Below are 14,536 nucleotides of genomic sequence, written 5' to 3' on the forward strand. Positions count from 1 at the left end.
TCAGTGAGTAGCGTACGCGGTACCCTGCGCCTCCCAGCGGAATTAAGGGTTGCGTCTGGGGAACTACGGTAAAGAGGAGAGGAGTCGTTGCCAGATCTCTCCCACAGGTTCAGATAATAGACATATACTTCGGCATCGTAGTTCCCACTGGCGCCCGTTTCTCGTAGTGACACTCGCCCGGCTTGCTTTCCATGCATGCGAAAATCCCTAGTGAAAAAGATAGAGGAACTCCGCTCCAGAGCGGAGAAAAGACGCCGGCCGGACCCGACAGCGTTCGTTTCGCCTACGTTCACTTGTGTTTAGCACTCCTCAGATCTCTTTTGCCTCTGCGGTCACTATTCCTTCTGAGTGGATCGCCCGCAGGACTGACTCGTATGGCTCTCGTCTTGGTCGCTGTTTCCCGTGGCATCTATCGCAAGGGACACAACTGCGCCTCTCTCCTGCAAATCTGTTTAATTTTGCATTCTGCTGCATGCGCCATGTTTTGCGTACTTGCCCTGAATACTTACCGTCTACCCTCCAGCGCGTGAACTCCCTCTCGTCTTTTTCCTGACTACCCTCGCTTACGCCCCCCGTCCGCCCGCATACCTTTCGAAGGCCGGCTTCCAGTTGTCTCTTGAAATCAGACGTCTGCTGACCACACCGCCTTTTCTTCTTTTCCAGGAGGTCTAACACACTTTCGAATGCACAGAGAGAAAAAACTGAGTGAGGCTGGCGCCGGAGTCGAGGGACACAGGAGAGTTTTCTAAAGACGTCTCTCGCTTCGCCCTCAACTTTCGAGCTCTCACTGTGTCTCGCTTGAGCAACGAGCTCTGTGCGGCTCCATTCTCAACTTCCTGTTTCGATTCCGTCCTCTACTCCCTCTCCTCTTTCAGTTCAAGTTATATTCCGTAGGCCTCCCTCTCCCGTTCTTGCTCTTCTCTTCTTCCTCTTCTCTGCTCGTTCTTGGCGTGTCTGCCCGTTGAAAGCCTTGCATCGTCCGCTCTCGTACAACTGACCTGGTTTAATTCGCTGCTTCGTACTTCCCTGTTGTCGTGTTTTTGCGTTAAACCATGCTCTCAGTCCGGTCTCTCTAGCCCTTCCCGTGAGAGTCGTTGCTCGCTGTCTCTGTCTCTATCGTCCGTCACCCCACGTGGAGCCCACGCCGCGCTTCTTCGGGCGCTTTTGCTGCGTGGCTCTGCTCTTCGCCGGTGTGAACTTCCGCCCCGAATCCTCCTCCTTTTCTACTCTGGCTCTGGGTTTTTTAGTTGCGTGCCGCCTCGCCTTCGGTCGGCGCGTCGCTTCGTTCTCGTGTGTTCGTCTCCTGCGCACTCGGCAAGATGCGGCTCACTGTCGACCTCATTCTCCAGTCCCACCAATATATCAACCCCGCGCGCGACTGGACTCTCTGTCTGCGAGGTAAACTCCCAACACCCACGCGCTTCGTATTTTCGTTCCATTCAGCGTCCCCCGCTTGATGCCGGCCTTGGCGAGGATTCCGCTGTATACCCGAGTTTGTATGTTCTCTATGCCGGACGAATGTCAGGCGCTCATCGCCGGCCTGCCGCGCGCGCGCGACGTGGACCCTTTCTTCTTTCTTTCAAAAAGCTGCTGCGCACTGAACGAAAGGAAGCAACGCTGCGGTTTGTTTTCACGTCGCGTCCCCCTCGGCTTTTGGGAGACACAAGATAGAACCGCATCCTCAGAGGATGACAATGAACCGCAGCATAGCTATGCCTCCCCTCCTCCACCCCGCCCCCCCCCACCCCCGTCCCTTAGAGGGACGGGGAGCCAGACTGAGGGGAGGCGACGCGGTCTCGCGGATTCCTGTGTCTGCGGAGAGTTCCCTCTGTGGGCTTCGATTCTAAAACGCACCAGATCCCAGGCGCTGCGTGTTCATCTGATGATCGGACATGCGTGAACCCGCTATCGTCCAGGGTAGTCCTCTTTCTTTCGTGTCGTCGCTCCGTGTTTCCAGTCAGCAGCAGCTGCGGCCTCGTGGCTTCTCGGCTCTTCCTGTTTCGCATCGCCCCCCCATCAACTTCTGTTGGCTGGCTCCTTTTCCCACCGCCTGTGCACAACAGAGACGGTCGACGCACCGGTTCAGTTAAAGACACACTTCTGCTCTCGGGGTTCTGTAGAGGTGGGCAGACGGGCGGCGATTGTGCCTCTCTCCCCGCGTACTGCCTTCGCTCAAGGCGCACCCCCATATCGCTTGAATAGATTTGACTAAGAGGGAGAAGAACGAGGCGGTTTCGGCGCCTTGCGTCGGGACTGAATCCTGCTGTCCGCGGGTCTTCTTCTTTTCTTTCAGGAAACAAGATTCCGATGATCGAGAACCTGGGTGCGACACAAGACCATTTCGAGTGCATCGACCTGACGGACAACGAGCTCCTGAAGCTCGAAAACTTCCCCCCTCTCCCACGACTGAGAAGCCTGGTAGGGCGCGCCCGACGACGGCGAGACACACGTTCTGTGTGCGTGGCGCAGGTACCATCCTTTTGATCTGCGGCCGTCTCTGACATGGGGATCGCTTTGTGACCGCCGCCCTGCTGTGTGACGTCTCTGCGCACATGCGCTGCCTGTCGCGTTTTCCTTCGCTTTTTCGCACAGCTCTCGCACCGACTGGCATGGCATGTCCCCTCTGTCTTGAGTCGCTCCATCCAGTGCTGCACATGAGTTTTTTTTTTTGTCAGAAAGAGCCGCTTTTCCCTCTCCGCGCGGCCTCATTTTGTTGCGTGCGGGTGCTGTTTTCGCTCGCAGATCGTTTGCAACAACAGAATCTCGCGCATCGACCCTGAGGCGATCGCGAGCCTTCCAGGTCTCACTTCCCTCATTCTCACAAACAACAAGGTAGGCGAGCGACGGGAACGCCCGCAAAGCCTAACGTACTTCAAACATGTGCTTTCTGTGTGCATGCGTCTCCCCACGTTAACGCAGTCCTTCCGTCTCTACGTTGGCCCAGTCAGGCTCGTATGCGTGTGCATCTTACTTACGCTCCTTAGACCTGTTAGGGATGGCAGGACTCTGCCTGTGGAGTTCATCCGAGCTCTGCTGTCGAACAGCGCTATCGGGAGTGAAAGCAGACGAACTCCAGCGACCGCGGGACAAGCCTCACATATCTGAGTGCGCATACATGTATCTTTGTATGTGTATAAGGGCCTTCATTCACCGCGAGCTCGCGCGCCGACTGTGTGTCTCTCATGCGTTTCCATGCCGTGCATGTCTTCCCTTGTTGCGCATGCGTCTAAACAGATCGATGTCCTCTCGGATCTCCTTCCTCTCTTTCAAGGTGAGCAGGCCTCACGGCGGTGGCAGATTCGTCTGCACTCAGATGTACCTCTCCGCCGCGTCTCGTCCTTGCCTCTTCTGGAGGTTTGGTGGATGTGTCGGCGCCGTGGAACATCATTTTCTAGGGCTGCTTGGTTTCTTCTCTCCAAGAGGTGGCCTTCTAGAGTCGTTGTAGCGCCACGTGACGGATTCTTTCCCATGCCTTCTCTGTCGATGTGCACGTGCCGGTAGGACCGGGGCGGCCAGGTGGGCGCTCCCGTGGCAAAAAAGGCCTCGCTTTGAGGGACATCCATTTTTCCATTTTGTTCCCCTCAATTTCTCCGAACCGCGTGGCTCTGCCTTTCAACCCTGGGCACCGCATGGGTCTAGTAGAATTTTTTCCGGTTTTTTTGTCTTTTTTCAGCCAAGCAGCTCGAGCGGCTTTCGCTCGTGGATAATGGCGTCCGCGAGCGCGCGTACTACCGCCTGTTTGTAATTTTCAACCTTCCCAAGCTGAGGTTCCTCGACTACAAGCGCGTGACGCAGCTCGAGCGGGAGCAGGCACACAACACCTTCAAGGGAGAGAAGGGAGCGAAGCTCGCCCAACAAATCGGTGAGAAAACAGAGGACAGAGGAACGCTAGGAGGCGGGGGGGGGGGGGTGAGAAGGGGAGAAAGCAAGCACAGGGGAAGAGGGGGAGACGATGAAGACCAAGTGAAGCTGACCGTTCAAGGAGAGGAACGCATTTTTTTCTTTTTATCGTTTTTTCAGCACCGTCTCGCAAGGGCCACGCCGCCTTGGGTGCGCGGCCGCTGAGCGCCTCAGCAGATGAGAGCAAATCGGCGAAGGACACTTCGACAGAGCATATTGAGAGGATCAAGGTGCGTTTTAGCTCTCAGTTCCGCCGTTGACGGCTACCTCTGCGCATTTCTTGAACTTCTGCTTCGTCCGCTTTCTTCTTCGTGGCGTTCAACCCATTATCGAGGACAGACGCAAGATAATTTTGCGCGCCTTCCTCTGCGTGGTTCTTGTGCCCTGCGGCTTTCGGTGGCCTTTTCATTCCTTTCTATTCCTTCTTTCTGCGAACGCGGCGACGTATACAGTGCATGCGCCTACCCACGCTGCGCCAATTTCTGTCTCGCCTTCTTTTCCGCTTCCTTCTTATCTTGGCTCCTCTTTTTTTTCATCTTCAGCCGGCCTGCTTGCTTCGTCTTTTTCTTGTCCCTCTGCAGCTCGCGATTGCGAAGGCGACCACGATGGAGGAAATCCTTCGCTTGGAGACTGCTCTCAGGGCGGGCTACATCCCAGATGATCTTCTGACCGAAGAGGAGAGAAGTGAGAACTTTTTTGACTCAGTTTCTGTCTCAGCAGCATGCACCACGCGACACCACCTTCGCACTTTCTTCTCACAGGGACGCCCCCGTCCGTCCGCTTGCTCTCTGTCTCCGCGGTCTTCGTTCGCAAGCTTTGCATCTGCGCCCGCCGCTCTATCCGCCTTCGTAATCGCGAACACGTAGCAAGCGAGGCATCTTTTTCTTCTATGCGTGTTTGCGTTAGCGTACTCGTGTGTGTGTCTCAACCTGAATGCCGCGAGACGGATTTAGCAGTGTCTATTCATCTCTCCTCGTTGGGAGTTTTTGCTCGCTCGACTTGCGTTATATTTGGCGCCTATTTTGTCTTGTCTGCTTCCTCTGCAGAGCAAAACAACAAACGCGCAAACGAGACAGGAGAGGAGGAAGCGCGGAAGAAATGAAGGGTCGGAGTCGCTGCGAATGGAAAACGGCGAGAGCGAGGCGGAGGCGCGAGGGATGCGTAGAAGAGGAAACTGCGCGGCTAAAAGGAGCCGTGAAAACAGACAGTGCAGAGCACGGAGAAAGAGACGAGGAAGCGGAAAATGAAAAAAAATCGTGGGCTTCAGCCATGCGATGCGATTTCGCGCGGTCACTTTGTTCGTTCAGCTTTTCGCTCTTTCTGCTCGCCGTTCTGCTCTTTGCTTTACCTCTGCTCTCTGCGCCTCCGCCTCTCTGCTGGCCTCTGCTGCTTGCACTGCTTCTGCTCTCTCACGCCTCTGTGCACTGTCTCGTTCCGTGCGCTTCTGCGTGTGTTTATCTTCGCTTTTCTCTTTTTTTGGCCGCCGCGGCCGTTCCAGAAGGAACCGAAAGCCCCGCGTAGACTGTATCTCACGTGTCTTCCTCCAGTGACAGAACTTTGCTCACACTGAACAGGCCTATAACCGTGTCACACTAGATGCCTGTATGGATGGGCACAAGCCAGGCGGCTGAAAAGAAATACGCGTACACGTAAGAGCTGCCGAAGCAGAAATTCCAGTTGAGAGCGCTGAGGCAGCCGAGGAATCACGTAAAGCAGCATCGAGCTCTGCGGCAGTGACACATACGGCACACCCTCCAAGCAGAATCACGATGTCGCACCTGCATGCGACGCGCATTTCCGCGTTTCAATTCAGAGCCCCGTTCAGGCAGCGAAACGCCTCTAGACCGAGATTTGAGGCGAATCACTTGCAAAATCCCGCTGTCGCGACGCTGAGCCGTGCGGGGTTCTGTAGCTAGAATGGATGCACACGTACGCATGCATAGGGACGCACGCTCTACTTCAGAGTCTAGGCATATATCTAATAGTGATCCTTGCAGCTTTCAACGCGCTGCACGAAAAGCCTGGATCTCTCGCAGGAGGATCGCGGTGGCACAGCGGCGTCCGTGGCGCTGGCCTGCGTGGGCGTGGGAAGCGTTAGAAAAGATATTTAGGCAGCCGCGTCGATGAGGGAGGGCAAGCGTTTTTGGCTGGTCTCGAAGCCGGGCGTGAAACAGGTCGAGCACAGCGAGGAGGACAGGACGCACAGAACAACGCCCAGCTGGGCAAGACGAGAGTTACGAAGCGAATAAAACACTAGACACAAGACCTGCCTACGCAGAGGCGAAGAAAGCGGCACGCGGCGAGCTAAAATCTCTTCTTGAAGAACACAGCGGCTAGCAACCACACACTTTCCCTCTTCCACGCCGAGATGAAGGAAGCTCCTCACACAGCTGCGTGAAAAAAGTTCTCTCGTGGAGAGGAAACTCACGAGCTGACCTTGTCTCGCTGTATCTACGCAAAGGCGAAAAGACAGAGAAAGCGCGCAAGCGGTTCCTTTCCCTCTCATTCTTTTTTTCATCCTTCTCTTTGAACTTCTGTGTGAGGTCTCTCTCTTCTCCTCGTCCTCGGCTCGCGAGCAAAACTTTTGCTGCTCTCGCTTTTCTTTCGCCTTCATCCTCAAATTTCGGCTCACGCGGCGCTTCTGACTCCTATTCTGCACAAGTCGCTTCTCGCTACATCCTGTCTCGCGCTTTCCTTTCTTTTCCCTGCTTCAGAGCGCGCCAGATTCGAAACATGCACAGATGCGAGATTACCCCCCCCGTTCCTGCCTCTGGAGCCCTCACTCTCAGTCTGATTCGCCTCGACACCGCTGCGCGCCTCTGACATGGGGGAGAGTTTCTTAGCTTTCGCTCTGCGTTCGTTCTCTCTGTGCTCACGCAGCGCTCGGAGAGCCTTGCACGCAAACTCTTCTCTCCCCCTTCTTTCAGCGCCTGACCCTGAACTGACCGGATTCGCCTTCTGCGCATGCACTCGCCTCTCTCGCGCGTTTCGCTGCCTTCAATTCGCTACCGACTCATGCAACTCTCTCAGCGAGAGATGAAAACTGTCGCGCGTTCCCCCTTTCTGCCGCGATTTCTGTCCGCGGCGCTTGATAGTCGCCTAGAACAGCGTCCATTTCTCTTCGCCGCCTTCACCGCAGAGCTTCTTCCGCACCAAGAAAAGAGCTTTTACCTTCTCCCTCCGAGGTCATTCTTCAAAACATTCAGGTATCTCGCACGATCTTCTTTCTGCGCCTCCTCAGCACGCCGGTTTGCAGGTGTATCTTCAGTTCGCTGCTCACTAGATCCAGGCATCTCCGCTGCATATGCGTCGATTCTCTCTCCCGCAAAATGTGGGCAGACCATGGACTAACCCCTGCTCCCGGCTCTTTCTCTTGTTTCTCTCTTCTCTGCTGTTCCCTCTCGCGGGAAACCCTTCTTCAACAGGCCCTTCGTTTTTTGTCTCGCTCTCAATGGCGCACGGCCTCGTTTCTTTTGGGTCTCCGCTCTTCTTTTTCGAGTCTCGCTTTGATTTTCCCAGGATGTTCCCACTCGACTGCTGCCCAGCCTTTTGTGTGAAGCTTGTGAAGGCCCGGGAATCGGCCACGCTTCGTCATGAGGAAGGCGTTCATGGTTTTGAGAACTTTCTTCACCTGGAGCGAGTCGAAGCCAGTGATGTTTTTCATCTCCGTCGTCCACATGGGCTCCTCCCTCTCGGTTTTCTTTTCCTTCTTCCGCTTTTTGTTTTCGCAAATTCGCTTCGCGAGCAAAACAGCTGCCGCGCCAGCCAGCGCGCTCGGTGTGCACACCGCCTGTGGCGTCAGCGAGAAACAGTCCAGCAGGAAGGCCACCAGCTGCACCGACGACGAGTTGGCCTTCTTCCGCATATAAGCCGAGTCGAACTTGTAGAGGAAGTAGTTGGCAAAGTCGATGGGCACGGGCACGGAGACGACGCACGCGACGCGGTCGAGAAAGGCTCTCTGAATGACGGGGAAGGGCAGGTTGAAGGTGTAGCTGCAGAGATGGGACAGGGTCAAAAGGCGCTTGGCTTTTCGCTCGAAAGCCATCGAATTCGGCGTCTCGAACTGCAGCGCTGTGCACAGACAGAGCGCGGCAATCGTCTTGAGCGCCTCCGGGTCGTTGCCCGAGACGCGCGGCCGCGGAAACTCAGGCGGCGGAGCGGCGGCGCGCGGCGACAAGAGGAGGAAATCGAGACTCGTGTCCGCGTGCGGCGGCGTCTGCAGAGTCTTCGCAGACTCTGGGTCCTCGGTCGGCGCTCTCAGCCCGTTCTCGTCGCGGGTTGGGGAGACGACGTCCCCCGCCTCCAGGGCGTCGCCGTCGGGGCATCGCCCTCCGTTTTCTCTCGCGTCCTGCGTGCGCTGGGTTCCTTCTGGCTCACGCCGCCCCGCGAACAGAGCTTGCTCGGCTCTGCAGGCCTGCACGCGGCAGGACGCGTCGCTTTGCTTCTCTTCCTCGAAGATGGAGACAATGTTCGACCTGTCGAGGAGGGATACGGCGAGCTGAATGGCGGAGCGCGGCAGGTCGTCTGGCGTGAGCACCAGGCCCGAGGTCTGCAGCTCGGCTGCGCAGTTCATGAGGATGTCGATAATTTTCGCTCTTCGCGCGGCGAGCGCGGGCGCCAGGACAGTCTTGGGCGTCAGCAGCGCGTCGCGCTTCTTCTCGGCGAGAAACGTGATGTCGTCTGAGTCAAGGATGCGCACATGCGCGCCCAGCGCGGGGGACGCCGCGCGCGGACAGGTCGCAGCCGCGTTCGCAGGGAGCGAGTAGGACGAAGAGCAAGTTGTGCTTGCGTCGGAGGTGCGCGCCACAGGGCTGCTGGGGTCTCTCTTGCCCGAGAAAGCCGCCGAAAGCCGCTGCAGGGGGGCCCCGAGGCGGCCTCGCACGCTGTCCTCAGGCGTCCTCTCCAGGCTGCGGAGGAAGGCGCCGAGAGCTTTTTGCTGACGCCGCGTGATCTCGCGCGCGGACATCCCGGCAGAGAACGTGAGAGACGGATACGGGTCAGGGAGTCCGCGCATCCTCGACAGCAGCGAGGGAAACGCACACGCGCCTCCCCCTGTCTCAGCCGAGAGCTTCCCGCGCCGCACGCTCTCAGTCGCCTTGCACGGAGACGTTGTCTCCCGCGAAATGTCCGCTGCGCGGGGTGCTGCTGAGGACGCACCATACGCCCTCAACTCGACGGGAGTCAGACCCCGGTTTTCTTTCTCTCGCGCGCCTCCGTCCCCCCACGGAGAAACGGACGCGCGCCCAGCCGGTTCCTTCTCGTTAGAAGTAACATCCTTCTCTCCCGACTTCGCCGCGGCTCCGGACTCGCCCGCGCCCCTCTCGTCCCTCTCCCCAGTCTCTCCGGCCTCCTCTCGCCTGAATCGCTTCGCCGCTCGCAGCCGGACTTCCTCCTCCTCCTCTGGGTGCGGCCGTTCATCGCGCTTCCTCTGCGCACGAAAGACGACTTGCTCTTCAATGCGCGTGACCTTAACGGCGAAAGACGCACGCGCAGTCTCCCCGTGGCGACCGGCGCGCGCCAGCAGCGCGCCCGAGGCGTTCCTTGAGGTCTCCGAGAAGACGAGCGAAGATGACGGCAGGAATGCGGCGCGACCCAGAGAAGACGAAGCGAATGAAGTCCCAGCGGAGGAAACGGCAGCAGGGAGGGCGTGCGACTCCTTGCTGCCGGGAGACGCAGCGAGCGAACCGCTGGGAGGCGCCTGTGAGAGGGACGAAGAGAGAGAAGCCGACAGAGCAGGCAGAGGGGGGAGACGCGACGAAGGAGGCTTGGCAGACAGTTTACTCAAACTTGCAGGCTGCGAAAAGGAAAGAGGCGAGAACAAAGAAAACAGCGGCGGGTGGCGAGCAGGCGGCAGCATCGAGGAGGAGGCCGCCGAGGATCCCCCCCCCGGGGCGGCGTGCGGTAGCGCGTAGGACGCAGAGTGCGACGGAGGCGACGCATGCTGACTCATCAAATACGCTGCGAACACTCGCTGCTGGACTAAAGCAGACGACGCGGCATGGCGCCTTTGGTGACCTGCGTTTCGCTTGTCCGTCGCCATCTCAGTCGCAGCCACCTGACTCGCTTCCTCTCTCGCATGCCCTCCCGCGAGGAGCTCTTCCCTCGCGCCCGACTCTCGGCGGCTTTCCTTCGTCTGCTCATTTCGCTCTGCCTCCGTCGTCTCCCCCTGCAGCGCACGTCCCACCCCGAGGGACGGCGAAGGCATGCTGCCGCCAGCCAGGAGCGACGAACCCGAAGCAGACTGCGAACTCAAAGGCGAAGCGAGAGGCGCTTTCTTCTCCCGCGCGCGCGGAAAGGGCACAGGAAAGGCGGAGGAAGCGGCAGACGAGGGAGACGATGCAGACGGAGAGAGCGAAGCCGTAGACGACGCAGCCGCAGCCAGTCTCTGCCTGGGGGGGGCGGCGATGCGCGTCACGGAGAGAAAGAGTGAAGAGGAGGCCGCGGAAGACGCTGCAGACGAAGGAGCTGCCGCCGCATGCGAAGAAGCGAGCCACGGGCGCGGCGGAAGCGAAGAGGAGGAGAGAGACACTTCCCTCGTGTCTGCCGTCGGGGGAAGAGCAGCCGGACTCGAGACTCCATCTGCGGCTACTTCCATGACGGAATACAAGAGCGAGGAAAATCCGAGCAGGATCGGTCGAGAGGCGCGACGAAACTACCAATGGAACCACATTCCGTCGGAAGAAAGAGAAAAGACGAGACGGAGACAGGCAGAGACTCCGGACGCGAGCGCCGTCGGCCCTTCTCTTAGGCGAGAATGAAGAGCGAACAACACGCCTTCGCCGCGCCCTGTCTACTGCCCATCATGTTTCGAAAAAACACACGTTTCCGCGAAGTCCGTCCGCCTCTGCAGCATGCCTTTCCTTCCTGCTTCGCCGTAGCTTGTTCGCCCGTCTGCGGTGCCTCCGCCGCCGAGCTTCCAGGGCAGCAACTAGAGAGACAAGCGAAACAACGGACGCCAGAGAAAAGACCACGGATTTCTTCAGACCCACAGAAGCGATACAGACAGAGACAGACGGCAAGAGGACCACGAGACGCAGGTAGTCAACCACGTGGAAAAAAGGAAGAAAACAGACCGTCAACTGACAAGACAGAGAAGCGCAGAGCCCACAGACGTGAGAGGAAGCAGAGACACAGGAAAACTCTGTATACGCTGATCCTCGCAAAAATGCAGGCTAACAACGCGTGTGAGCGAAAATGGAGACTGCCAACAGGGGAAGGGGGGGGAGGGGGGGGGGACAGGTGAGGACAGAGAAAGAGCCCTCTTGCAGAGCTGTATCTACGCTCGTCTACGACACTGTGAAGTCATCCGGCACCGCCGGGACATGCGCTCAAAATTCCGAGATTTCAAACGAAACACAGAGGCTAAGTGCCGGTTTCTCAGCCGCTGAAGTCCGGAAAACTCGAAAACGGCAAATAACGAAACGAACGAGAAGCTTTGACAGACAGGACACCTCAGCACAGACATGACTCATACGATGCAGGCTGGAACGCGGCGGAAGCCCTCGCCACACACATGCGCACGACGAACGGAAAGAGCGAGACGAAACACACCGACCGCTGAGAAATGGGAAGACAAAGCTCGCACTCAGAGGAGACTCGCGCGATACTCGGAATAGGGCGGCTGATGAAAACGTTTGAGCGTGCGGCGATCGCCGAGAGCAGGGCGCGTCGCACGCTCTTGCGCAGCAGAATGGCTGGCAGCTGGAGTAAAAAAATTCCTAGCGGATCCGCCCCTCGTGATACACATGCGACCCAAATCCTAGCAGATACCCAAGAGCCAGAGAGAACGAACCCTATGAGAAAAAAAGCGGCAGCCTGGAAGGAGGACGCCTCGCAGCCGCCAGAACGAGACGTTCAGGAGAAGCGGACTCAGTAGTGCTTACACGGTCGGAAAAAAGCGAAAAACGGCGGACAAAGACTCCTTCCGAGTCCGTAGAAGAAGAAAAAAACTCGCACGAGGTGCAAGATGTCCAGGCTGCCGGCGATGACGCGGGATGTGTCTTGTGGTCGATTGCTGAGGGGACGGCAAATGGAGACCCAGAACGAGACAGAGGGGGCGGGCAACGAAGCCTTCAAATACGCGGCACAAACAGGAGCCATCAGATGAAACAATGCATCAAACAGCTCTTTTCGCCACCCCACGCGGCTGGCAATGCTCGCGCCCCTAGCGGTCTACTCCGTCCGCCCGAGAGGCACTCGCTTGTGGCGAGCTCGGTCGTCTCTCCTCGCGCTTCCCTGGCAGGCCCATACACATGAAAAAAACCTATGGATTCCAAAAACAAAGAAGACCGTAAAAGCTGCTGTGTATGCTGCTGCGACGGGGGCTGTGGTCGTTTCCATCCAGCGAAGACGCGTCTGCTCCGGTGGCCTTCCGTAGACGACGTGTGGCTACCGCCAAGAACGCGGAAGGGAGAGAGCCGAAGACAGAGGCGAGGAATGCCGGTGGCACAGCCAAGAGAAGCCTGAAAACGAGAAACTACTGGAAAACTCGTGGACAAAACCACGCGAAACACCGATGAAAGGGGAGACAAAAAACGAGATCAGGAACCAGCTCCCCTGTCCATCTTTTCTCTTTGAGCCCTCGCTGAGAGTTCTCGTCGGGCAAAGACACGCGCGGATACACGTAAAACGACACACGCAAGGACTGCAGGGAACGTGGACGAGATTCAGAGTATGGGGGACAAGGAGACACAAAAAAAGACAGAGACAAAACGAGATAAGAAAACGAAGAAAGCCAATAATCAGGTTGGATGGTGGTGAAGACAGACGAAGCGGTGGAACAGTGAGAGCGAAGCCAGGCTGGAGAGAAAAGAAGACCAGTGAAGTCATAAACACCTCCGGTACTCGTCCCCCTCCTCGCCTCCGTCCCCACTCACGCTTACAACCAGCAGAATCGAGAGGCAAGATGAACTCTAAAAAAAACTCGTGACTCCCACGTGAAAACCAACGACGCGAACAGACGTTCGCGACGTTGTAACTTGTACGCCTCTGCGGAGGCAGACTCGTACAGGAGCCGATGAGAATTAGATCGATAGAGCCATGAGCTCCGCTCTGCATGTACGTGTCCGGCTTGATCCTTTTACGCCTTCTCTTTTGTAAATATATCTGATTTGGCCAGAGGAGTGCATACGTTTGATTTTTTGAGCCACACATGCATATATACGCATAGTGGACGAATACGCCGACCACGACCCTGAAGGCAAGCCAGACGAATGCGCTACACGGGGTTTCCACGGGAACCCCAATGCGCCGAAAGGAAAAAGACTCTGCGCCCGCTACGACAGCTACTAAAAGGTTTGTCATAAAACCATAGCGCAATGACCTTTACAATGTTCAATCTTGTAGTATAAATTCCAGTAGACGCAGGTGCTTGTGGATTATATAGAGCTGTTGACGTTTGTCAAGCTCCTTGTACCTAGTTAGCTCCCTGTGTATTTATGCCCAGACCGAAGGCGTTCCCCAATAACACTAGGAAATAGGAGGTCGCGTTTGGGATTGGGAGAACGACTTTCAAGCCATCAGTTTCTATGGGTACAAAGAAAATACCATATCCCCCGTAGAAGCACGTACTAACATAAAGATCACGGCCAGGCTATGCCTCGCTATTATCACAGTATAGCAGCCATCGTTCCCGTATATACCATCCGAGATCGAGATCATTTCTAGGCTTATCGGAACTACCTTTCTCTGGGTCGGATATACTACGGGGTTGGACTCCCCGCATTACCTGACCTGTTATCCCTGGCGTACCTTACAACCGTTATATAACGTAGAGATAGAATGCCATGTGGACTAATACCCGTAGGGGTTGCATTTGGCTACTTGGCGCTCCTTGCGGGCGTTGCTGCTAACGACGTCGTTTCCGCCGTTTGAGGAGTTTGAGATATCCACATCAGTCTGATGCAAGACACCAGCAATGACACCGTAAAGCCTCCCCCCTCCCACCCGCTAGACGTCGAAGCGTACGCAGGAGCCATTCTCAACATTTTCTGCACCGTCCCGTCTCAATCTGACAAACTGCGTGCGAGACCCTAGTCCGGCTCGTACAGACAGGAAAGCGAATCCCCCTTCAATGTACGGATGCCTTTCGATGCACTTCGCTCCGGTATGAGATAATGGAAAACGACATCACCTTGACTGCTGCTGGTAGAGATACGCTCGGCAACAGACAACGTGAAGTGTCAGTGCTGTCTACTGCTCTTCGTTTCCGCGAAAGCGATAGTGTGATCTGAATCTTCATGAGCCCCCGTTTACGCCAACGGCATGTTCCGCCCCTACGACGTTCGCCTCAAAAAGTAATCGGTGGAGTGCTCATGCACAAGCCTCCAAGCGACCCGCTTCGCCACCCCTGCACACGCTGGCTCTCCACGGCTGCTACGGTCATGCTCGTGTCTTTCCACACAACTTCAGGAAGAAGGGAGAAAAGTCACCACCCCCCTTCCCCTCCTCAGCCTTCAGTGGTGTACAGAGGGGGAGTATGCAAAACGCATCTTGCCGCCTGGAAGCGGTTCACGTGGATGGCGCTTTCTCGAGTGTTGCTATCTGACACTAGTACTACCGAGCCCCTCGCTGCAGTGAGATCTGCTTGCGCAACAGCATCTCTTACCAGTTCAGTTCTAAGTATTCCGAACAGAAT

At 56.9% G+C, this 14,536-nt stretch overlaps 2 protein-coding genes across 2 annotated transcripts; one reads left to right on the forward strand and one right to left on the reverse strand.

Moving 5' to 3' along the window:
• Nucleotides 1-1,319: 1,319 nt before the first annotated feature.
• Nucleotides 1,320-5,002, forward strand: BESB_083450 (putative small nuclear ribonucleoprotein polypeptide A'; the record flags this gene model as incomplete). The annotated part of the gene is made up of 8 exons (XM_029366695.1): nt 1,320-1,398; nt 2,294-2,418; nt 2,743-2,832; nt 3,235-3,271; nt 3,674-3,862; nt 4,021-4,130; nt 4,482-4,584; nt 4,947-5,002. 8 exons carry the CDS (start codon nt 1,320-1,322, stop codon nt 5,000-5,002), a joined length of 789 nt encoding a protein of 262 aa, XP_029217155.1.
• Nucleotides 5,003-7,348: 2,346 nt separating this feature from the next.
• BESB_083460 (uncharacterized protein) lies at nt 7,349-10,495 on the reverse strand (the record flags this gene model as incomplete). Its single annotated transcript, XM_029366696.1, has 1 exon — nt 7,349-10,495. One exon carries the CDS (start codon nt 10,493-10,495, stop codon nt 7,349-7,351), a length of 3,147 nt encoding a protein of 1,048 aa, XP_029217156.1.
• Between the last annotated feature and the right edge of the window lie 4,041 nt (nt 10,496-14,536).

This window comes from Besnoitia besnoiti, chromosome VIII, assembly GCF_002563875.1.
Source record: "Besnoitia besnoiti strain Bb-Ger1 chromosome VIII, whole genome shotgun sequence".
Lineage (NCBI taxonomy): Eukaryota > Apicomplexa > Conoidasida > Eucoccidiorida > Sarcocystidae > Besnoitia > Besnoitia besnoiti.